This window comes from Acinonyx jubatus, chromosome A3 (assembly GCF_027475565.1).
Source record: "Acinonyx jubatus isolate Ajub_Pintada_27869175 chromosome A3, VMU_Ajub_asm_v1.0, whole genome shotgun sequence".
NCBI lineage: Eukaryota > Metazoa > Chordata > Mammalia > Carnivora > Felidae > Acinonyx > Acinonyx jubatus.
The window spans coordinates 86,519,089-86,541,527 of record NC_069388.1 but is presented as its reverse complement, the minus strand read 5'-3'; the positions used below and the strand labels follow the sequence as shown (position 1 = coordinate 86,541,527).

The following is a 22,439-nucleotide window of genomic DNA, read 5'->3' as shown; positions in this document are numbered from 1 at the left end:
TGGGGCAGCAGAAGGCTCTTGAGCGGCTGGCCAGCCTTCCGTTAGCTCCCGCTAGCACAAAGCCAGGTAGAGAACAGGTGCTCAGCTACCATACTCAAAACATAGAATCCAGGGAAACCTGCAGCCACCTCCCCCGCCTGTGTAGACCAGTGGGGATTTTGATTACTTAATGAGGCAAACCCCTCTCACCTCCCAGACGCTGCCCCTGGTCAAAGCGCCCGCTCTGGGAACCGGGCCTGCATGCTCTGCGTATGGCATGGGCTTCATCCAGGTACAGAGACGGCCCCTCCCCTCCCCACTCACATCTGACCTCCTTCTCAGCCAGCTCAAAACCCACATTGCTCCTCTCTGGCACCAGCCTTTCCCCAAGCTCGCCCACCCCCACCCCCAGCACTTCCAAGTCCCAGCTGCTCTTCTCTGCCCCTAGGCTTGTTCTGGGAATGCCTGTCTCTGTAGATCCTCTCCACTTCAGGTCAAGACTCAGGCTTCTGACAACCAACTGGAGGCTTTCAGGGCTGACGGCAGTTTTGCCAACTCCCCTCTAACTGCCCCAGGGAAGCCAAGCCACATGGCTACACAACAGCCAAGAGCTCTAGCCAGCAGCCCAGGACCCTCCCTAGGACCCCACTCAAGGGCCCTCTCTAGGGGGAGGACATTACGCCTTAATAGGAATGGAGATACACACTTGGGGAGAGAGGACAGAAGAGCCCGTTGTCTGGCCTTGATTCTAGAACTGACTCACGCTGGGCCACTAGGCAAACCCCTTCTCAGGTGTTTCTTCTGGAGTAATATGAGGGGCTCAGAGTTGTTCTAGAACAGCACTACTGTCCAACAGAACTTTCTGCAACGATGAAACTGTTCTAGAGCTACACTGTCCAAAATGGTAGCCACGAGCCGGGTGGGGCTATTGAGCACTTGACATGTGGTTGGTGTGACTGGAGAACTAAATTGTCTTATTTTAATTACTTTAAATGTAAATTTAAATACTCACATGTGGCTAGTGGCTACTGTATTAGACAGTGCAGTTCTGGAACCTCAGTCTCCCCAACTGGAAAATGGGTATAATAATAGAATCCAGTCTTCTGGAGTTACTGTGAGGATAAAATGAGACAATGTATATAAAGCTTTCAGCCTGATCTTTAGCACACGGCAAAATGGGTTTTAGCAATTCTTATCCTCTTTGGGGTCCTAAATTCCCTTGAGAATTGGAGGAAACCGTGAACCTTATGTCAGAATTTACACACCACAGACACACATGTGCACATACATGCACATCACACACATGTACACACATACGTGCACATACATATCACACACAAGCACATTGCGCACATATTGTTATGTGCACACACATCATCCATGTGCTTACACATCACATCCGCACACCCACAACCATGCATCCAATTTCAAAGGGACCCAAAGCCAGGTGGAGAGTGCCTTTCGAACATGAAAGCTCCTTCCAGCTCTAAAAATCTCCAAGGCTGTGAGCACATGTTGCCGAGTCCCCATCTCCTTCCCTCCTGCCCAGGCTCAGGCATTTCAGAAAACCCTTCCTAACCCTCGGGGCCAAGCACAGAGGCAGGGCTCTGGAAAAATCCTTGCACATGGAGGGCAGGCCCAGGGCAAGGGCGACAGGATGAATTCCGTGAGCTCATCCCAGCAGCCGTCACCAGAGTTCCCAGAGAGGCTGGTGGCGTCGGGAAGGGGTGCCTGGGTGGGAGCCGGCGGTGGCGGCAGCAAGGGGTGTGGGGTGAGGAGAGGGAGGCTGGATGGAACGCGTTATAATAGCAGCTTTGTGCTCTGCTTCCCAGCTCCCTGGGAACGCCAGGAAGATTATGAAACCGGTGTCTTTGGGAATGCCAGGATATTAGCTGGAAAAAGAATAATACGAAAATAAAATAATGCTCGGGATGGAGACAGCAGACGATTAGCAGACGGAGCCAGGGCCTCCCGCTCCATGGAGGGAGCCAGGCTTGGCCCCAGCAGAAGGTTTCAGGGAAAGGCTGCCCGTGCTAATGAGCAGACAGGGCCTGCCTTCCAGCAAGATGTCTTCAGGAGGGAAACTGGCAGGCAAGGCTCGGCCTTCTGGTGGACCTGTGGGCCAGGAGAAGGATGGTAGGAGGCAAGGGGGCGCCACAGGCCTGGTGCTCGGGCCCAGACAGCCAGAAATGTCAGATTACCAGGGAGTCCACCTGGCCACCACCCACAGCTCTTCCCTGGACTCCTTCAAGGTCTGCCTCCCAATGTCCTTCCCTAAGAAGCCTCCCTCCCTAGACACCACCATTCTGGAATGACTCTCATTCTGCCCTCCAGCACGTCAAAGATGCAGATCCTATGGGGTTTATTTGTACTCACATGTGAATGCCTCTCTTCCTAATCAGACAAGAGTCCCCCGTAAGCCAGGCCTCCACCATCAGATCAGGGGATCATTAGAAGTAAAAATCACTTTTCTCCCACCAAAGAGCAAGGAGAACATGTCATCATACCCTGTCTCCCTCTCTAGGACCCTGGCCACACACCTTCCCCAAATAATGGATACACTCCGCCTCTCTCTGAAAGGCATCTAAAGGGGCACCTGGGTGGCTCAGTCGGCTAAGCATCTGACTCTTGATTTTGGCTCAGGTCATGATCTCGCTATTCGTGAATTGGAGCCCCACCTGGAGTCCTGTGTCCACCCCACTACCAGTGCAGAGCCTGCCTGAGAGTCTCTCTCTCCCTCTCTTTCTCTGCCCCTCCCCACTCTCTCTCCCTCTCTCTCTCTCTCTCTCTCTCTCAAAATAAATAAATTTTTAAAAAACATGAAGGAAAAAAAAAGCCATCCAAGTAGGGAAGGAGGGCGATGTGACCACCCCCCTCATCTTCCTCAGGCACGATGTACTTCACATCTTCACTACTCAGAGATGGTCCTTGGACCCACAGCACTGGCATCACCCAGAGTCCTCTTAGAAATGTAGACTCTAGGTTCACCCAGACATGTAATCAAGAGTGTGCAACAAAGCTGCCATATTGCTCCTACATTGACTAAGGCTGAGAAGCACTAAAGACGTGCCATGTGGTTTTTCCTTACAACGACTCTAGGATGCAGTGACTTTCACAGGTGAGGTAACAGAGTCGCTAAGGGGATAAGTAACCTGTCCACAGCTAGGAAGCAGAGAAGGCAGAATCCAAACCAAACCTGCTCCCCTGAGAAGCCTCACCTATCCCACCATGCTCTCACCAGGCGAATCAGCAGACAAAAGTAACCAGCAGGTAAGGGCAGCACCCAGGACAGTAGCTGGGTCCTGGCACCCAGAGATCCCTACCATCTGCTCCCATGATGCAGGGTGGACTTTAGCTCCCATGCCTTGCTGGAGCATCAGTATGTCCCAGGACAAAAGACAGCAGGTTCAGGGCAGGAGCACATAAAAGTGGCCATGGAGGAGTGTGTGTGTGTGTGTGTGTGTGTGTGTGTGTGTGTGTGTGAGAGAGAGAGAGTGTTTGTGTGCATGTATGAGTATGCGTGCGCATGTGTGTGTGTGCATGTGTGAGTGTGTGTTGTGTGCTGATGGAGGTTCGATTCACTAAAGTAGAGTAGTCTAGATAGTTACCATCAAATGGGCCTGTGGCCCTGTCCAAATGCTGGCCACACCTAAAGACTTTCCAAAACTGTGTCCTCCAACTCCAGGTCTGTGGGATCCAGCCTCTCCAACCACTGTCTGCCTCTGGTTCTCTATGTCAGCCAAGTTCCCCCAGGATTCAGAGGACTTCACTATGTTGGTTTCTTCTGCATATCACAGGCAGGTCACATCTGCTTCACAATCAACCACCTCCCCATGTCTGTTGCCTTGACATTTGATTTCAATGCTCCCTCACATTTTCTCCCACATAAAGAATAAACGGATTGGTTTCTCCATGTCTGGGAAGTACCCCCCTTCATTCTCCCAGTCACCAAGCCATGAAAGCTTGGCAGTGGGTCCCCAGCCTTGTTCCTCTTCTTCCCCCAGATCCTGGCCAGCCCCGGAACCCATCCACACTTCCGTCCATGTGTCTCTGGCTACCTCTGGCCTTGCGTTCTCTCTCCCACGGCCCTGGCCTTCCTGCCCTAAGCGGCCCGGCAAGCGGCTGCCAGGTCCGCCTTCTTCACACAGCACTTAACCGTGTGTGTCAGACTTGCCAGGGCCAGCCATGAACTCATCGCAGCCCCAGGCCCACCACACCCGCCCCATGGCCCAGCAATGGGAGAGGCCCTACCACGCACCCAGCAGAGACTCTGGGCCCATCTGACCCTCTCCAAACTCTGCCACTATACTGCCCTCTACTGCCTCCCCTAGCTCCCACCCCAGATGGTCGCCTCATCCCAGATCACTAATCAAGGTTCCTGATGGTCTCTACTCTTCCACCCCCAATCATCCTCCGTGACTACTTGATTAATGGCCCTGAAGCCCAGCTCTGACCAGAGCACTCCTCTGCTCAACAATCCACACTGGTTCCCTACTGCTCATTGAACAGCGTCCTGTGGCCATCATCAAAAGCTCTTTGCCCAGCACCGTTTGGGTTTTTTTTTTTCCTTTCCAGGTGCTCTTCTCCCCATCCTGGTGGTGCTGTCGACTACAGAAAAGGGGCATGACCGAAGTGGCCAATCAGGACATTCCATTCTTCACCTTCAGGCTGGCATGGGCACATGACCAAGACAGCTAGTTAGTCACCCACGAGACTGTCACAGCATTATGGTGAAAATAGCACTCTCCTCTCTGGGGCTTCCAACTGTGAGGAAAACAGAGGATGCCAGGTGGGCTGTGCTATTTTACCTACCAGGACTTTGCCGGCTATAAAGTTGGTGTCAGTCTTTTTTTGGGGGCACCATCTTTGTTACCACACAGAGTGAGGCAGTGTGAGAATGAGGCCAAGACAGAGGCAGATGTCAGAAACAGAGTCCTGCCAGGCTTAATGCCTGTTTGGCCTCTTGGGCTCTCCCATCAATCTGAGCCCTTAAACTCCTCTTCTCTCTTTAACCCATTTCATTGAGTTTCTGTTCACCTTAGGGTGCCCGCCCAGCCTTCTCAGACATGGCCCTGACTCAGTTCTGCCACAGAGGCCTTTATCCTCCCACCCCTCAGCTGGAGCCACAAGACCACCCCCAGGCCCTGCCTTGCGCCCACGCCAGGCCCTTTCTGACAGGACAAAGAGAGTCAATGGACACCAGCCCTGCCCTACAAGCCCTCCAGCTGTGGCTGCTCCAGCTGGGGCAGCAGTTTCCTCCCACCCAGGCTGAGCACGAGCCCAGCAGCCCAGAGCTCTGCCGTCTCCTTTCAGCCTCCCCACAACTTGGCCCCAAGACATCATCAGATATCCAGCATTATCCGGCCCCCAGAGGGTTTCCTCTCCCATACTGCCACCTGGCCCACCATCAAGGCCCAAGAGGGCTGTAACCCCTCTCGGGACACTGCCAACTTCACCTCCTCTCCCTGATTCCATCCCATCAGATCCTGGGCCTGTCCTCTGTACTCTCTGGTTCAAGGCAAAGACCCACTGCTCCTCACTCAGACCAAATCCTCATGTACATGCGCACATGCACACACACACACACACACACACACACACGCACACACACACAACTGGTGCACATGTCAGTTATAGAAGCTGGTGGGAACTGCTCCCTGAGTCACAGCCCAAAGCCCCAGGGGATGGGCAGTCCTGGCTAGATTTCAGAAGAAGGGTCTCTGACTCTGTATCTCCTCCCACCTCCAGAAATCCCCAGGCCAAAACAGAGCGGAGAATGGCCCTACTCAGACTAGCCAGGAAGGGTCTGCTCATCTTTTGGGGGAACACATCAACCAGACCCCAGGTAACCTTGAGCTGCCCCAATGTGACCTGCTCCAGAAAGTGTGCTCTAAGGCAGAAAGCCAGCCTGCGGACTCAGTTTCTGAGGTACATCTCTCCCCCAGAATTCCCAGGGATGCCGTGACACGGCTTCTGTCCAGCCAAGGAGCACTTGTGTCCAACCAAGGACATTCAGGGGTTATTAGACCTCTCTGGCTACTCCCTGGGGTGAGGCCAAAGCCTCCGAGACCCACCCTGCAGCAGCCAGCCTCTTCAAGAAGAGCCAGGTCCCTCGGCTCTAGCCATAGGTCAGACCGAGACCCTCTCTGCCTGCTCCCAACTTGACTACACAAAGCAGCAGTGGATGTCCCAGTGCCAAGAAGGGAGCCATTTTATTTTAGGAGCACACCCAGACTGCCATCTACTTTCCCCACAGGCAACCCTAAAGGAACTGTGTAGCCAAGGTGACCAGCCGCTGTTCCATCTGAAGTGCTATCCCGCGGGCTCCTACTTCAGCCCTGAACAGCCCTGGAAAGCAAGTTGCACCCCGCTGACCCACCACAGGCCCAGGGACAACGTACCAGAGCTCCCTCGAGGGCAAACACGGCCGCAGGCCCTGTCTTCTCCAGGGGCTCCATGCGGCGGCGCCAGCGGCGGCGGCGGAAGGCATCCGTCTTGCGGTACTCCAGGTGGAACTTCCAGCCAAAGAGCGAGGCGTACTCCCAGCCCTCGCCCTCCGCCTCTGCCTGCCTGTGCTGCATGGGAGAGAACAGGGCAGGCTCAGGCACTGCTTGGAGGCTTGCAAGGAGTCCTTGGGCTGGACTCCTGCTGTGCCTCTCTGGCTTGCCCTCCAGGAGTCCCCACCCGCTTCACACCAGCACCCTCCAGGTGGGAAAACCTGGGAGGGCTACCTGGAGGAGGGGGGCTCTGAGCAGCTTCTGCAATGACAAGAAGGAGCCCGAGTCAGAAAATCAGGAGGGGAAGAGGCTTCCCGGGTTGTGGGGACCCAAGGAGCCAGAAAGGGAAGGTCGACTAAAGCAGGGCTGAAAACACTCGGCTTTGGGTTTGTTTGTTTACTCAGATTAAGAATGGATTTCATGGATCCAAGGTTTTCTTGTCATTTCCTTTTTCTTCTTCACCTCCCAGCTTATAAAAATAGAAGAGGGTAAATGAAGATTCTGTTTCCCGACTCCAGGCTCTTTTTCCTTAGGCTAGACCTAGGTCAGCTGTGGAGGTACCCCGCCCCCACATTTCCTCGAGGGGACCCTTTCCCAGACCTGGAGAGAGACCTGGAAGTCCCTTCCTATTCAGCTGGTGACCTGAGAGACTGTCCTCGGGTACGCCTCAGTCTCAGGCTATGAACTAAGCAGTAAGTGCCTGTCCTAGAGGGAAGCTGGACTGGGCAAGCCACGCTGCCTGACACGGTTCACCTCTGTCCCCTGGGTGCTCCTGCAGGGAGAGCTGAGTCTGTCTGGTTCATGGCACCAAAAATGGTTTGTTGCCTCAAAACCTTGCTTCTCCCTGGACCCAGTGACATACTTGTCTAGATTCTCTGTGCCCAAAGAGAAAGGAAGAAATTTGGGTGATGCCAAAGGCTACTTTTGGACTGGGGGAGGCCTGGTTCTTGGACCAAAATTCAACTGCGTGCTTGGGAAGGAAGAACACAGAGCAAGAGGCCCCAGGGAAGACAGGCACTGAGGCTGTGCAGCACCTGGGCATCTGCAGGACTCTAGGAGCAGGTGCATGTGCTGTGTGCACTCATGTGTCCACTCTACGCCTCTGTGCTGTGGGTATACGGGCATGCCTGTGGGCATGTGTACTTGCACTGTGTACACATCCCCTGGTAAATGCTGAGGGAGCCCACCGAGGCCACTCTCCCAGCTGGCAAACTCACACGATACATACGTCCTCACCTACCAGCTCCAGCGGACCCCTTCTCCAGGGAACTGCCCATGCTGAAGGAAGCAAGCCCCATGGGGAGGGTGCGTCCCTCAGCCCAGCCCCAGCAGCCCCAGCCGATGACACAGCTAAGAGGGTACAAACCCCAGCCCCCTTGCCTCCAGGTGAGAATGATTTTCTGCTGCTCCAAGGGGCACCCCTCCCCAAGCCACAGCTCAGACCAAATTTGACTTGGCCTAAGACCACATCTTTGCTCCCAGCACTCCTGAGAGCACTGCTTCCGTAAACTACCTGCAGCCAAAGCCGTGCTCAGACCCTGCCTCTAGGACACGCAGCCACAGCCAGAGTCTGGCTATGTCTTTGTACCTCCAGGTCTTGTGCAGTTCCAAGTGCATCTCCTTGCGTAGTCATGGGCATCTGGCTGTGAGCATCTGGACAAGCATGGGAAGATCTGCGTGTGCACTGTGCACATGCTGAGTGTGATCTGTGAGCATCTCGAGGGAGCTCATGTGCCTTATACGTGTCCTGAGCACACACGCGTGTGTCTGTGCACACATGTGCCCAGCTGGCCTCCCCCAGCCAGGGCTTCATCCCACCCACCACCTAGTGGGCTCACCCTCTTCAGTGCCTCCATCTGGCTGAGGTCCCTCCTGCGCAGGCGGACCCAGCGCCGTCGACGGTGCGTGTAGTACATCTTCTCAGCAGGAACCCAGTGCTTTGGCTTCCGATCCGGGGGGATGGGGATACTGTACTCCCAGCCTGGGGGAAGGGCACCTGTCAGTCATTGCCCGGCCATTCCCCATCTTTCCAGAGGCTCTCTCTCCCTCTGGAGCACACTCACAGGCTCATGACTGACCACCGACTCTTAATTTATAGCTACAAGTATGGGCTGATCTAAGAAGTCCCCTGGATGAAGCAGCCCATTGAAGGCCGGTGCCCCGGGGCAAAAGGCCCTGCACTCAGCTGTCCCACCAGCACACCTCTTGATCTTGCTGGGGTGGGTCCCATCGGGCCCCATGTGCTGCCCACCTTGCTCATCAACGGCCCGATTGAGGTCCGTGGACCACTCTTCATCTTCCCACTTCCAGCCCAGGGGGCACTCAATGTCATCCTTGGGAAGCACCTTCTCCCCATTCTAGGACAGGCAAGTGTGAGAAGAGACAGGTATCAGCAGGGAAGCAGAAAAAATGCAACTTAACAACATATATCCCTGAAGCCCCAGGTGCCACTCCAGATCAGCATCCTACCCACACTGGTTCTCACACTGTTTCTCTGGAAACCAGAGCATGAAGCTGGGGACTTGGGAACGGGAGAGAAAATGTCCCATCTCCTCTGAGCCACAGGACCCTCCTGAGCCCAAATATCCAGGACCCCAGGAAAGCAAATGCCACCTGCCCCTGGAGCACCCACTTACCACATCCGTGTAGTTGTCACTCATGTAGATCCACTGGCCACCAGGGAGCCGGGTCTGGTTCTCAAACACCTCCTCCACAAAACTCAGGTGGCCCGCGTCAATGTCATGGAGCAGGCTGGAGGAGGGGAAGGGTCAGAACCTCCCCACCTATCCCCACCTCCAGCAGAGTACCCCAAGGCCTTGGCCAAGCTTCCTGCATCAGCCTCACCCCACCAACAACAGGGTAAAGAGAAGAGGGAAAGGAGGGGCAGAGGGTCAAGGGGAGAGAGAAAAGGGGACACAGGGACACCTAGAGACACTCATAGACAAAAGAATATACCACCACCCAAGATAAAGAAAAAGACATCAACGAGAGAGAGGGCTGAAGACACCAAAAGCCTGGTGGGTGTTGAAGCTCAATAGATAGATAGATAGTTGTTGAAATGGAAAATGTCATCAAGCTGTATGCTTAAGAATTGCATGCTTGAGATAATATATATTATACTTCAATTTTTTTAAAAAAAGCAAAAAAGAAAGAAAGAAAGAAAGAAAGAAAGAAAGAAAGAAAGAAAGAAATCCAGTTGTTGAACGTCAAACAGGAAAAGAGAAAGGAGAAAGAGAGAAAGGACGGTGATACAGATAGACCGCCTTGTTCTGAGAGCCACTTAAGAGAGAGAGGAGGGGCCTCAGGCATGGGAAGGGTTAACACAGAGAGGAAGAAACAGGCTGTGACCTCTTGGAGAAGAAGGTTGCAACCAATGGATGCAAATTCAAATGGAGGCCAACTTTAGTTTAATAATAAAGGACTTTCTTGGGTCGCCTGGGTGGCTCAGTCGGGTAAGCGTCCGACTTTGGCTCAGGTCATGATTTTGCGGTCTGTAGGTTTGAGCCCCACATCGGGTTCCATGCTGACAGCTCAGAGCCTGGAGCCTGCTTCATATTCTGTGTCTCCCTTTCTCTCTGCCCTCCCCCCAGCTCTCTCTTTCTCTCTCACTCTCTCTCTCTCTCTCTCAAAATCAAATACACATTAAAAAATAATAATAATAAACAATAAAGGACTTTCCAATTGTTAGAGCCCTTCCAGAAAAGAACGGCGCCTCGCCAGCACCTGGTCCTGGAAGAGTTCAAGTGGAAGTTCCCATTGCCAGCATAGGGGTGGTAGAGCAATTAATAGCACTGTAGCCTTTCAGAGGAAGGACCAGAGCAGAGGGGTCCCCCAGCCTCCCTGCCCGTGACTCACGTCTTCTCTGGACACACGAACCAGTCTCCAGCCCAGGTCCAGCCGGCCGAGGGGCGGAAGCTATCTTTGGGTAGCTTAATCTTTCCCGTGACATCAGAAAACTTGGGGTAGGTGAGGCCTGTTGTGCCCCAGTTCCCAACCAGGGCCAGTTTGGTCTGGTTCTCATACTGGAGAGCAAGCAATAAAGAGAAGTGAGGGGGTCCAGCACAGCTTGGGGCACGGAGGGCAGGCAGGGCAGGCCAGCAGCACTCACCGTTTCAGCAAAGACGGACAGCTTTCCCTCAGCAAACTGGTTGAACTCCTTCTCATCCACAGAAAGCCCAAACCAGAGCTTCACCCGTATCTGCACTGGCATCCGGGCTCCAGGAACGCCCTCCATTGGATACTAGGTACCAGAGAAGGACAGAAACCCATGATTCCCTTTAGGATCAGGATGTCTCAACTGAGACAGGGATTGGGGGTAAGGGGGGAGGGGTCCTCCAGGACTGGATATATTGGCCTGACACCCACTAGACATATGTCCTGTTGGAGGAATTACCAGAATTTCACAGAAAGAGAAGATATAAATTTTTTTTAAAAATTCTTAATGTTTATCTATTTTTGAGAGAGACAGACAAAGCACGAGTCAGGGGAGGGGCAGAGAGAGAGGGAGACACAGACCCCGAAGCAGGCTCCAGGCTCTGAGCTGTCAGCACACAGCCCTACACGGGGCTCAAACCCACAGACCGCAAAATCATGACCTGAGCCGAAGTTGGACCCTCAACCGACTGAGCCACCAGGTGCCCCAGGAATGTATAATTAAGAAGGCTTCTCCCCACCTGCCAAGATTCCTCCCCGCCAAAGAAGACTGTATCATCCGCACCTAGGCGATCTCTGCTAAAATTAGCCATGCCTAGATAGACCAGGGTCCCCCATTCTCCCCTCTCCCACCACATCCCATTTCTGTTTCTTCTAGAGTAGCACTGCCCAATGGAACATATAACATTTCCGTCGCAATGAAAATGGTTTATACCCACATGGTCTAGTCTGGTAGCACTAGCCCCTTGTGGCTGGTGACTGAACACTTGAAACGTAGCTGCTGTGGCCGAGGAACCGAATTTTTGGTTTTATTTCATTTTAATTAACTTAAATAGCACCTTATGGCCACCATATTGGAGAGTGCAGTCCTACTACGTATCTCTAAAGGAGATAACAACGATCCAGGTCTGGGAGGGGAAGAGGTTAAAGCTTCCTCCTTAATTTTCAGTTTGTTTGGGATGGGGGGGTTGTGTTTTTGTTATTTTTGTCTTGGCTCGATGTCAGTGTATCATCTGATAGCCCTATCCTTTCAAGCGCTTATCAGCATGTTAACCACTAGGCACTGGTCCTCAATTGCTTATTATCCTGAAACTTTCAGAAGCTCTGCCAAAATGGAATAACCACAACGACCCAGCATAAAACATTTATTCTCCACAACTACTTCCCTGTTTGATTGAAATCAACGGTCAGATATGGCCTGAGGAACAGAAGTTCTCACTCTTAGAACAACACCCTGTCTCTTATAGGAAGTAGCACATTAAGTACCTAGGTTTCGTGAGCATGAGCCTGGAGGGGTATCTCCTCCTCTGCAATGGGGTGGGGGCTGAATGAGAGGAGAAGGGAGTTTTGATGGGTTCAGAAGAGGAAAGGGGGGGCCGAGGTAAGAGGTCCTCAACAGGTAGAGGAGGCCTACACCCCAGGAAGGAGAGCCCAGGCCATGGAAAGGGATCAGAAAGGGGCGCAGGGCATGCCACGACAATGATGGTCTCACCCTTCACCCGGTCTCTCTGCTTTTGGTTCATCCGTGGTAAAGCCTGGAGGAGGGCCTGACCCCACATGTCACCCCCTGGAAACCTCCCATGACTGTTGGCTTCAGCTGTCCCCTCCCTGGGGTGGTTAGTGGCCTTTTTCCCTCCAAACCACGAGCCCCAGGGAGATGGCAGGAATGCCTGACCCTCCCTTCCCCCTTCCAACCCCAGTCTCTCCCCTGCCCTCCCCTAGACGGGGCCAGCCTGCCGGACCCAAAATAGCAACAGCAAATAAAGAAATGTCTAGTTTGGGGCTCCTCTCCCTCTCTACTGGTGCTCATTTTTTCCAACTTTGGTTTAAGTTAAGAAACACCAATGTTTTCTTGGTCTCTGCTTGCTGCCAACATTTTTGTAGAGCTTGCTCAGGAGCTACTGGCGGGGCTCATAAACTCAGTGGGGAAGACTTCGAGAAACAATTCTATATCTTTTTTTTTTTCCTTCCTTTCTTTTTTTTTTTTTTTTTTTGCTTGGAATCAGGGAAAAATTTTCGGTTTGTGTTTCCCCAAAGACGCAGGGCCGAGAGGTCAGAGCCTGAAGCTCATCCTGTTCAAGTACATCCCCACCTGCACTCTAGCCAGACAACCTTTCCTGGTTAGCCCCGCTCCGATGCGGCAGCTCCTTCACTTCCTTTCCCTTCTGTCCTGCTAGGGGAGAAGCTGGCTTAGGAGGGATGTAAAGCAGGATGCTAGGAGGTTAGGACAGCACAGGGAACATGCCCCAGGTGGCACGTATGCAGGTGAGAGGGGGCAGCCCACTGCCTGACACCTGCCCACTCTCTCTAGGCAAAGCTGGCCTCCCCAGTGACCCCAAGTCCAGGTATCTGCTCATCTCTGCCTTTATGTCGGCCTGCAGTCGTGCTGGTGGAGCCTCCTCTCCCCAGGGAGCAAGGGAGCTCCACAGGGGAGAAAGGGGAGAAGAGCGGAGAGAAACGGACATTCATGGATCACCTCGTTCCAGCAGGACCTATGGCCTGCGTCACCTAACTGAATCCTGAAAACCTGTGAAGTGGGCAGCCTCCTGCTCATTTTACAGGTCAGAAGACCCGCCAACAGTTCAGGGAGGTTAGGCAACACAGGATTCCAGCCAACCCCGTAACCTGTCCACACACACTGTGCCGTTGAAGCCTGTCCTCTCTATCGACCCCAGGGGGTGACAGGAATGACTGGCCAATACGTGAATGGGTTGACCAACAGCCACTGAGAGGTTTGAGGCTAAGGCTAACCAACAATGAGTGGCTGGAAGAGGCGAGGCAGGTGCTGGTCCTAGTGTGGATAGAAGGAGGGGTGGGGGAAAGAAGGCTGAGAGCAAGGGGCTGGGGCAGATGGGCCAGGCTGGGAAGAAGGCCAGATGGCTTATAATTCCAACAGAACCATCTGGAGTGAGCAGTGAGTGGCAAGGGGCAGGCCTGCCTTCCAGGGCTACTCTTCCTCCGGCAGGACAGCCTCAGTGACAGCCCTTCTAACAGGGACTCTCCCCTCAGACCCGGGCAGTCACGGCACAGGAAGGGATTTCCCTGAATTGTGTCCTGGCCACCAGGCCACAGTATATCCCAACCAAAGCAGCCTCGGCTCTCTGTTCCCACATTAACCTAGAGAGGAGGATGGGGTCCTCAGGCACCTGCTCACATCCCTGTCACTCAGCCCAAGGCTGGCCAGTCAAGAAGACGGACAGGGTGCAAGGATGGGGGTTGGAGGAGGAGGAAGGGGAGGAGAGGTGCAGGCAGGACAACATGAAGGGTACTGGATTACTCGCCCCAGCTCCCTGAGGGGCCAGAGCCTTAGGCACACTCGATGCCCAAACACCAGCCTTCCCACAGGGAAGAACTTGAATCTGAGCATGATCCCAGCTGGAGTCAAAGCACTCGGGCAGAGCATTGAGGTCTCTACCAAGGCTCTTACAGGTTGGGGTGGGGGCTGAGAGCTGAACCCCTCTCCCAGAGATCTGGCTGGGGAGATCGAGAACAGCCTTGGGAGTCAGCCCCTCCCAGACAGCCAGGGGGCGGAGGGGCACAGACCCTGTCTCACTCATTCCTAGCACCTCCGATTCCAGCTCCCACCTGCCAACTTTCTAGACCAGGTGTGTGGGGTCTAGGGACTTGGTAGGGGAGAGACAACAGAAAATGGTTTTACACAAAGCCCTCGGCCCCTTCTGAGACTCAAGCCTAAAGACTCAGATGGAGAACAGGAGGGGACATGGAACAGGGAGGGGACAACCTGGGAGAAAATACGGTCACGACTTGAGAAAAAAGAACCCACTTTCAGAAATATCGTCTGCAGCTTCCCACAATTCTTGCCACAGTAGTTGGGACCCCGCCGGGAGAAGAGGATCTCGTGGGCGGGCACCCGCTGGTACGCCACTCGCTTGTCTCCCTGCAGCATCCAGATGATGATGTCAGGCAGGCTGTTCTGGGGCTGGAGAGAGGACGGCAGTCAGGGTGGGGAAGACCCACGCCCCACAGTCCACCCTGAGACACCCAAGCCTCTCCTCCCAGCTTCCAGCTCTCCCACCACCCACCCTCAAGAGTGGCCCACCCCTTGACCTCCCAGGGCCAGCTGGGCACCTCTGTCTTCAGCAGCTATGAGCCCCCAGGGACAGGGCATGAGGCTGCGTCCGCTCACATCAGAAGCCTGCCAAAAATTCACTGAGCTGAGTCCACATTTTCCGGGAAGAGACACTCCTGCCTGGAGCCGAGAGCTTATGTTCTTAGATCTCCCTCCCCTGGGTAGATAGATGCTTCTTGGCGGGGGCAGAGATTGGAGGATTTGATTTGACTCGAGAAATGACATCATACTTAAGATGCTACCCTTCTTCCTCACCCCCGAGAATAGCAGCAAATCCATAGATGTGCCCCTTCCCCGAGGACACTCCCACCCTCCTCTCTCTAATAGCAGGGACTTGTGGGGTCTGGTCCTTTTCTGGGCTTAGTGACATTGGGCTCTGAAAATGGTGACTAGCCCGGAACAAAACTGCAAGGCCCTGAGCCCCTCGGAGCCACTAACTATGAGTGAGAACCACTGGGCACAGCCCATCTGCTTCCAAGGTTGGTGAGCAAAGTGTGCTCAGTGAGGTGGCGCTGGGCCTCTAACCAGGGCCACGGCTGACAGCTGATGCTCCTAGAGCCTCGCTGGGCATTTCCCAGCTGCACTCCCTCCCTGCAGCAGAGATAGGCAGCCCCACTTGCCAGGTGAGGAAATTCAAGCTCAAAGAGGGTAGGAGCCAACCAGGTTCCTCTGACTCCAAATAATGGTTCCTAACCACTCTCCCAGCGTGGTGCCAACAGAGCGGCAGCTGCAGTGCTCCTGGGAACTTGCTAGAAATGCAAATTCTCAGGCTCCACCCCAGACATGCAGGATCAGACAGGGTTTACAACCTGTTTTAACAAGCCCTTCAGAGGATTCTGATGCACACTCAAACCTGAGAAAGACTCTCTCTGGGTTCCCTTGCAGTCAATAGTACACACTTGACCTTAACCCCTCCCAGCCATATCACAATCGGTGCTGAGAGTTCCAGGGTCAATCTGGGCCAAGATTATGGAAGGCAGCCTTTGTCCAGCCCAAGAGATTGGTCTGTGGCCACTGCATGGGGACAGCCTGTGGCTGGGCAATACAGTGTTTGCCCAGGTAGCTGGCCACATGCCCAAGGCCTTGCTCAGGGACGAGTCCAAGGCTCACTCTCAGGGACCAACTCTTTGGGCTGCCTTCTGCGCAGCCTCCTACCTCCTGGACCCCCTCTCCCCTTCCACAACTCGCCTCTCCAGAAGCCCCTCTCAGGCCCCGCCCTTTCTTACATTCCTTCTGGGGAGGTCCCTCCTCATCACCCCCACCCCCTCCATAGGGGGACCACACACCTCTGGTCGGAATGGGCAACAGCTAGTCTACCCGTAACATCTGAGCAGAACTTTGTCCTCATTCTGGACAAATCTGTAGGATGCTTGCTTGCCCTAGGAACTGGGTGGGTACATCTGACCTGGGGCGGGGAAGGGGGTGCTATGCAGGTGGGGACAAACTGCAGCCACCACTCTCTGATTCAATATAACAAAGTTCAGAGTTACTATAAATGCAGCCTCCTCAGGCCTGGGGCTCGGAGGCATTTGGGAGAGCAGGAAATGCAGGGCCACCAGAGAGGCAGGTTCAAGGCCAGGTGCAGAAAGGTACTAGTTGGCAGGAAGGAGTCAGGTCCCCGGGGAAGCAGGCCCCAGCACTGAACCTGGAGCCAGGCATCCTGGGTTCCGGTCCCAGCTCTGTCTCTGGCACACTTTGGTGACATTTATTGAGCACATTGGGGGCACCGTGCGAACACTACCGCACAACAGGCTCTGAGCTAGGCCCCGTAACGCCCAGGATCCAATTGCAACCTCTCTCCTCCTGCTGGGGACATTGAGGATCAGAAAAATTGAGTCACCGGACCAAACCCACCCAGAAATGGAGCCAGAGCTGGATCACAGTCCAGACAAGTGCCCACATCCCTCCCGGTTCTGATGCTCTCAGGGAGGAAGAAAGACGCCTTCCAGGGATTGACTACCTCATCTGCCAGGGCCCGGACACGCAGCAGCCAGTCTTCCGCCTGCTCCAGGGCAGCAGGGAGCTCGCTGCGGCCAAGTTTCAGTGCCAGGGCCGCCTCAGTGATCTGGCCTAGGTGACGGGTACGCAGCCTGTACAGGTACTGGTCCAGGTGGGTGGCAGAGGGTATCTCTTGGACATCGCCTAGGGGCTGGCTGTGAGGGAGAGACAGATGAGATGAACCCGGCAGTCGTCCAGGCCCAGGTACACATGCTGTACACACACATGCACACGGACACCCCCCCCCCCCCGCCAAAATAGGCCCCACACCCTCCGCCTGCCTGTTGGGTACTCCGTGTGCCCCAAGTGCCTTCTCCAGCCTGACCCACATGCACAGTCATCTCCATGTGACCGGCTCCATCGTCACCTCCTCCAGGAAGCCTTCCCTAACTACACTGGTCTGTGTGCCTCCTGTTCTGAAGTCCCTCCGCCCGTTATTCCAGAGCTGCCTGTTTGGAACTTAGGAGTTCTTTTGTATGTATGTGAGTTCTGTTGCATGTGTGTCTCCTCTGCCCAACTGACTGCAAGCCCTCAGAGGGCCCAGCAGGTCCCTCGGTGCCCTGCACCTTCCTAGAGCAGAGGCCGGAGTGCTAAGTTGCCCTTGGCTGAAATGAATCCATTCTGTTGTATGCACACTTTCTTCAGGAAGGAAATTTATGGACCCCTGACAAGCCACTGCAGACACTGTGGGGAGGCCGGCAGCCAGCAATACAGATGTGTCGACCTGGGGCAGCCCCATGACACCCCTCCCAGAAGCCTTTGGAGAGGAGGTGCGGGGTACATACAGCCCCAGAAATACAACCCTAGGCCCCAAGTGGGGGTTGGGTTTAAACTCAATCCTATTTGGAGGCAAAGAACTCTGACCCTCCCCATCCCTCTGGGCTCCCTGGAAGTCTTTCTTCACGTGGCCCTTCCCGACCATACTAAGCCTCTGGGGTCAGTCCATACACACACAAGGGTCATGCAGGGAGCATGGGGTGGGGGCCTCTGTGCTCTCCCTCAGCAGGCAGGAGCCCTCTGGATTACCCCTGCTTGGGGGTCTGGGGGCTGCTCCACCCCTGCCCCACCCCCACTGAGCCCTTGACTCCCAAGCAGGACATCAGTCAAACCCGCTCCACCAGTCCTGCCCCCAGCACTTGCAGCCCCCCCTCCCACCTCACACTCCCCTCCCCGCAGCGTCTCGACTCCGGCTCCCGGCTGATTTATTTTTCTGCCAATTTCCCCGAGCTATGCAGAACCAATTACCGCCGGAGCGCAGCGGCACTGCGGCCGCCAGATACACCACTCTGGCAGGCCCTCGGCGCACTACATTTTTCCTGTTATTTTTTTTAATTGAATTTTTAGGGTGGGGGGAGCGGTACGCAAACTCCATCTCGGGGAAACTTAAGCCCCGGGGCCTGTCTCAGGTCACGTACTGCACACCCTGTAGTAATATAATATTTACTGCCCCGAGGGTGCCGCGGATGGGGCTGCCCCAGGCCAGGAGAGGGGCGGCCTCCATCCCCAGCCCACTCGATTGGGGTGGAGGGGCATGCCGGGTGGGTAAAGGGGGGCCTGGGCCAGAGTCCTGGCTGGGGCCTGCCTGGGAAGGAGGCCTGAGTGGGCCTGAGGGTGGGGGCAGGCAGATCTGGAGTTGGATATGGAGAGCTGAGCCAACGAGGCTGATTTACGCTCCCAGCCTAGGTCGGGAGCTGGGAGGGACTGCCATACAGACCACCAGAGGGAGATTTTCACGGAGGCCACCAGTCCAGCCAAGACTCCCTCAGAAACAGCCAGGACCCATGACTGCCACCAGCAAGATATCCTGGACCTTTCCCACCCCAGGAAAGCCCAAGGCAAGAGGTACCAAAGGACAGGGAGACTGGAAAATGAAGGTCAGATGATATTGGGGTGCCCCCAACCTCAAACAGGGACTGTTGCCCTGCCAAACCTGGCTGATTCGGAAATGGTGGGCAGGCCCAGGGCAGGGCTCAGTGCAGGCTGAGAACAGAGCTGGACCGCTCAAAGTCACCGCCGTCCCCTGCAGTGAATGGGTGTCTTTGTCAAGAATAGCCATCTGGAAGGGACAGTGTCCAGCCTGAAAGATGAGCTGGTCCAGGGGTCATTCACTTCATTCCTCATGAGCTGGTCCTGATTGGGGGGGGGGGGGGGGGGGCTGGGTTTGGAGACCCCGGCTTGCCCACAGGGAACACCCAGAACAGAGAGGCTAACAGGCTAGGTCCACTGAGCAGCCTCAGAGGCAGAAGTACTTCCTGGAGGAAACTAGTCAGGCCAAGAAGAGCCAGATGGCATTCTGGCCGGAGGAACAGCATGTGCACAAGTCGAAGGCTCAGGGCAGGAGGGAGCACATGTGGGGTGGTGAGAGGCTCCAAAGGGCCGGAAGGTAGGACTTCTGAGGTCCATGAGGCAGAGAGGGAGTGGGGACAGAGAGGCCCCTCCACCAGGATGAGAGCTGGGACTTTTCCTGAAGGCAGTTGGGAGCCACTGAGGGCTGAAGCCAAGGTGGCACGACAGTTTTAGGAAGACTCCCGAGAGGGAACTGGATGTGCTGACAGAACATCCAGGTAGAGATATGTAGCAAGCAGATGGGTCCGTAGGTCTGAGGACGAGAGGAGAAGGCTGGGCTGGAAGAACAGAGGGGGCATCACTGGCAGGGGCAGACCAGCTACCAGGGAAAAGGGTGGATGGGAAACGAAGGACACTGATTTCGGAGGCAGGACGGGGCTGGCTGAAGGAACGGTGAGCAGCCAGGGGTCGGCTCTGGTGCACTGGCTTGGGGCCCCAACGCTTGTCAGCATAGAGTCAGAGGTGAAGGCAGCCCTCTTGCTGCTGTCCCAGGGCTATCGGTGGCCTCGAGCGGTGCCTGAAGGAATTGGTTCTGATGCTTAGTATTCCTCCCTGGAGAGCCATTTGTGCATTCCAAGAAGATGGGAACCTTCCCCCCAACTCCTGACCTGGGATCAGTGTCCCTAGGGGGCCCCCAGGCACCTTCTATCCCCAGGAGAGGGACTCAAAGGGGACCAGGCTTGGGCAGAAGTATGAGAACAGAGTCCTGAGAGGGCCAGTGAGGGCAGCCCAGGACTTGGGTCCCACCTGTCTCTGATGTTTCAGGCACCTGAGACCCGCCAAGGTCCACATGACCCATGATTCAGGAGCAGTGCTGCGGGTAGAGCCCAGAGCCCTGGCCCACCCTCCACACCCGGGCTCTCAGGCTCCGAGCCCCTCCCTGTGCTGACTGTGCCCCATGTGCCCCTCCAGCCTCACTCTGTCCTCCAAACTCCAGACCACAGCTGTCGTCAGGTACCTCCCACCCAACACGGCCAGTCCTAAGCTCCTCGTCTTCCCCTAAAGCTGCTCTTCTCCCACTGATCCCCTCTAAGAATAGCCCTATGTCTACCCAGCTGCTCTGGCCAGAGCTGGGGAATCATTTGAGACCTTCCTTGAGCCCCCATATCTAATCAGGCCCAGCCACTTACTAGAGGTATGAATCCTAGCACAAAAAGCGTTCATGACGAGGCTGTTGTCATTATGATGCCTCCTCAGGAGTCCACACTGCCCTGTGTCTCTCTCTGTCCCCATCCCTCCCCATGTCCCTGGCTTGGGTAACATCTTCGTCCAATGTCCGCTCACCACCCCACCAACCCCCTGGCTCACACTATAGCCAGGGCGAGCATCTGAACCACGAGGACCCCCGTGGCCCCACCTAAAGCCTCTCAGAGCCAAGCTCACTTTGGTGGACCCCTGGGTCTGTCCCATTTGGGTTTCAGCTTCCCCTACCAATCCAGGAAGGAAGCAGGCATTTCAGGCTTCCGCACCCTTACCTGGACAGTCCCCTCTCCAAAGGCTGGCTCCCACTCCTCCTTCAGAACTCACATTGGGGACATCCCCTACTCCACGAAGCTTCCCTGAATTCAACTTGAGCTTGATGTACCTGCTCTGAGCTCCTATGGCACACGCCTCTAACTCCCCAACGTATGTCATTTGCTCACTTTTGCATCTGTCACCTCAGGAAGGCTGAAGCTGCAGGCTTCAGAAAGATTCAGGGAATGGGTGAATGATCTGCCTGAAATTCCACCACTGTGGGGCAGGGGAGTTTCTCTGGGGTAATGTTTTGTTGGATAAAGATGCACTTCCCAACTGGGGCACAAAGGACGAGAAGGCCCTGTGTCAGGCGGCCACGGTTACCCATTTCTGAATGCGAAGGCACTTCTCAGACATTCAGCAGAAGGGGAATGGTAAGATTGAGAGGGGCACAGAATACAGTTTCATACATTTACGCTTAACCCCGCAGACAGTAGAAAAACAACTGTTTATCATTAAGTCCATTTAACAGCTGAGAAAATGGAGGTCCAGAGAAATGAAGCTGCCCAAAGCCACAATGCCGGTTAAAGGGACAAGAAGCTAGGTCTTCTGACATTTTTTCTTAATAGTAATTATAGCTACCATTTATCAAATACTTCCTAAAAGACCAAGCATTTTGCTTACATGCTATCATAAGCAGTTATTCTTAATATGTGGTTGAAGATGAGGAAAGGGAGGCTCAGAGCAGGTGGGTGGTGAGCCCCAAATCACCCAGCAGTGGAGGGGAGGCCGAGATGCTTCCCCTTCTGCTGGGCCTCTAAACACCCGCACTTTCCATCACCCCCAGAGCCCTCTTTTCCTGAAGCTGATGATCAGCCGTGTCAATAGAAGGTTAAATAGAAACCGGGGTCCCCGACATGGCCTTGGGGAGGAGGGGCACTGTCACCCCCACCAGCCAGCTCCTCCTGGAGATTCCATCAGGGAAATAGGAGGTCGGGGATCAGAGACACAATGCTCCCCATTCAGGTGAGCCGGGCCGCCCCAGGCCCGCAGCTGCCGCTGCTGCCGGGAGATTTATGACCTGCTCTAAATGTCACCTTTTCAACTCCCCACGCTGGCTCCACCACCTTTGGACTCAGCACGGGCTGGACTGCTGGCCAAGCGTGGCTGGGGAGACGTGCCGCCACTCACTGCCACACACGAACACTCCTAGGGAAAGGGCCTGGCTGAGCCAGGAGCGGGCGGGGGGCGGGGGGGGGTGGCGCGTGGGTGCCAGGCACCCCCTACCTGCAGTCGGAGATGAGCTCATCCATCAGCTGAGCCAACAGGGAGTCCACGTCCTCGAGGCTGCACTGAGCCTTCAGGGCCAAGTGGACTTGCTCCAGGCCAGCTTCCTGCGGAACAGGCAGGCGAGGGTTGGGAGCAGCACTGCAGGGCGGCAGGTACGCACCAGACCCCCAACCCCCAGGCCCCGTCACCGAAATCTGAGTCCGTCACCCTGAACCAAAGGAGAGAACAGGTAGAGCAGAGAAGGCGGAGCCCAGACCCAACAAACCAGAGTCTGTCTCGCCTCGAGAACCTTCCGGGGCTCCCCACACCAAACAGATCCAAATTCCCAGCCTGGGACCCCAGCCGCCGGCCTGGTCACGGGACTTGAGGCCATGCGCAGGCTCCCACAGAACTCCGCTGCATTTGGCTCCTCACCGGGCCCCCTCAAGCTGGTCTGATAACTCACAGCCGAGGGACCTGCTGAGTCCACACCAGTCCCCACCTGGAAGGGCCCATCCCTTCCCAATCTGCCCGCCCTTTCTTCAGGAACACTCAGACAACCTCCAATAGCAGGGAGTTCCCTCTCCAAACTCACGGCCCAGTCCCTCCCAGGTCACATCCGTCTCCTCCTGGGGTTCCTCTGCAGCCATCTC

At 55.2% G+C, this 22,439-nt stretch overlaps 1 protein-coding gene across 24 annotated transcripts in view; it reads right to left on the bottom strand.

The window, feature by feature from the left end:
* The window catches only part of DYSF (dysferlin), a 224,963-nt gene that overhangs the window by 98,274 nt on the left and 104,250 nt on the right, over positions 1-22,439 (bottom strand). For all 24 annotated transcript variants that reach the window (XR_008289401.1, XM_053200742.1, XM_053200746.1 and 21 more), the window contains 9 exons: positions 21,805-21,911; positions 16,679-16,871; positions 14,413-14,568; positions 10,585-10,716; positions 10,332-10,498; positions 9,113-9,227; positions 8,728-8,833; positions 8,315-8,457; positions 6,381-6,554 (listed from right to left, as the gene is read on the bottom strand). Coding sequence is in view for 23 of the 24 variants with exons in the window: in XM_053200742.1 (XP_053056717.1) it covers positions 6,381-6,554; positions 8,315-8,457; positions 8,728-8,833; positions 9,113-9,227; positions 10,332-10,498; positions 10,585-10,716; positions 14,413-14,568; positions 16,679-16,871; positions 21,805-21,911 (1,293 nt within the window). In the remaining variant the exon portion in view is untranslated. The remainder of the gene's footprint in view (positions 1-6,380; positions 6,555-8,314; positions 8,458-8,727; positions 8,834-9,112; positions 9,228-10,331; positions 10,499-10,584; positions 10,717-14,412; positions 14,569-16,678; positions 16,872-21,804; positions 21,912-22,439) is intronic.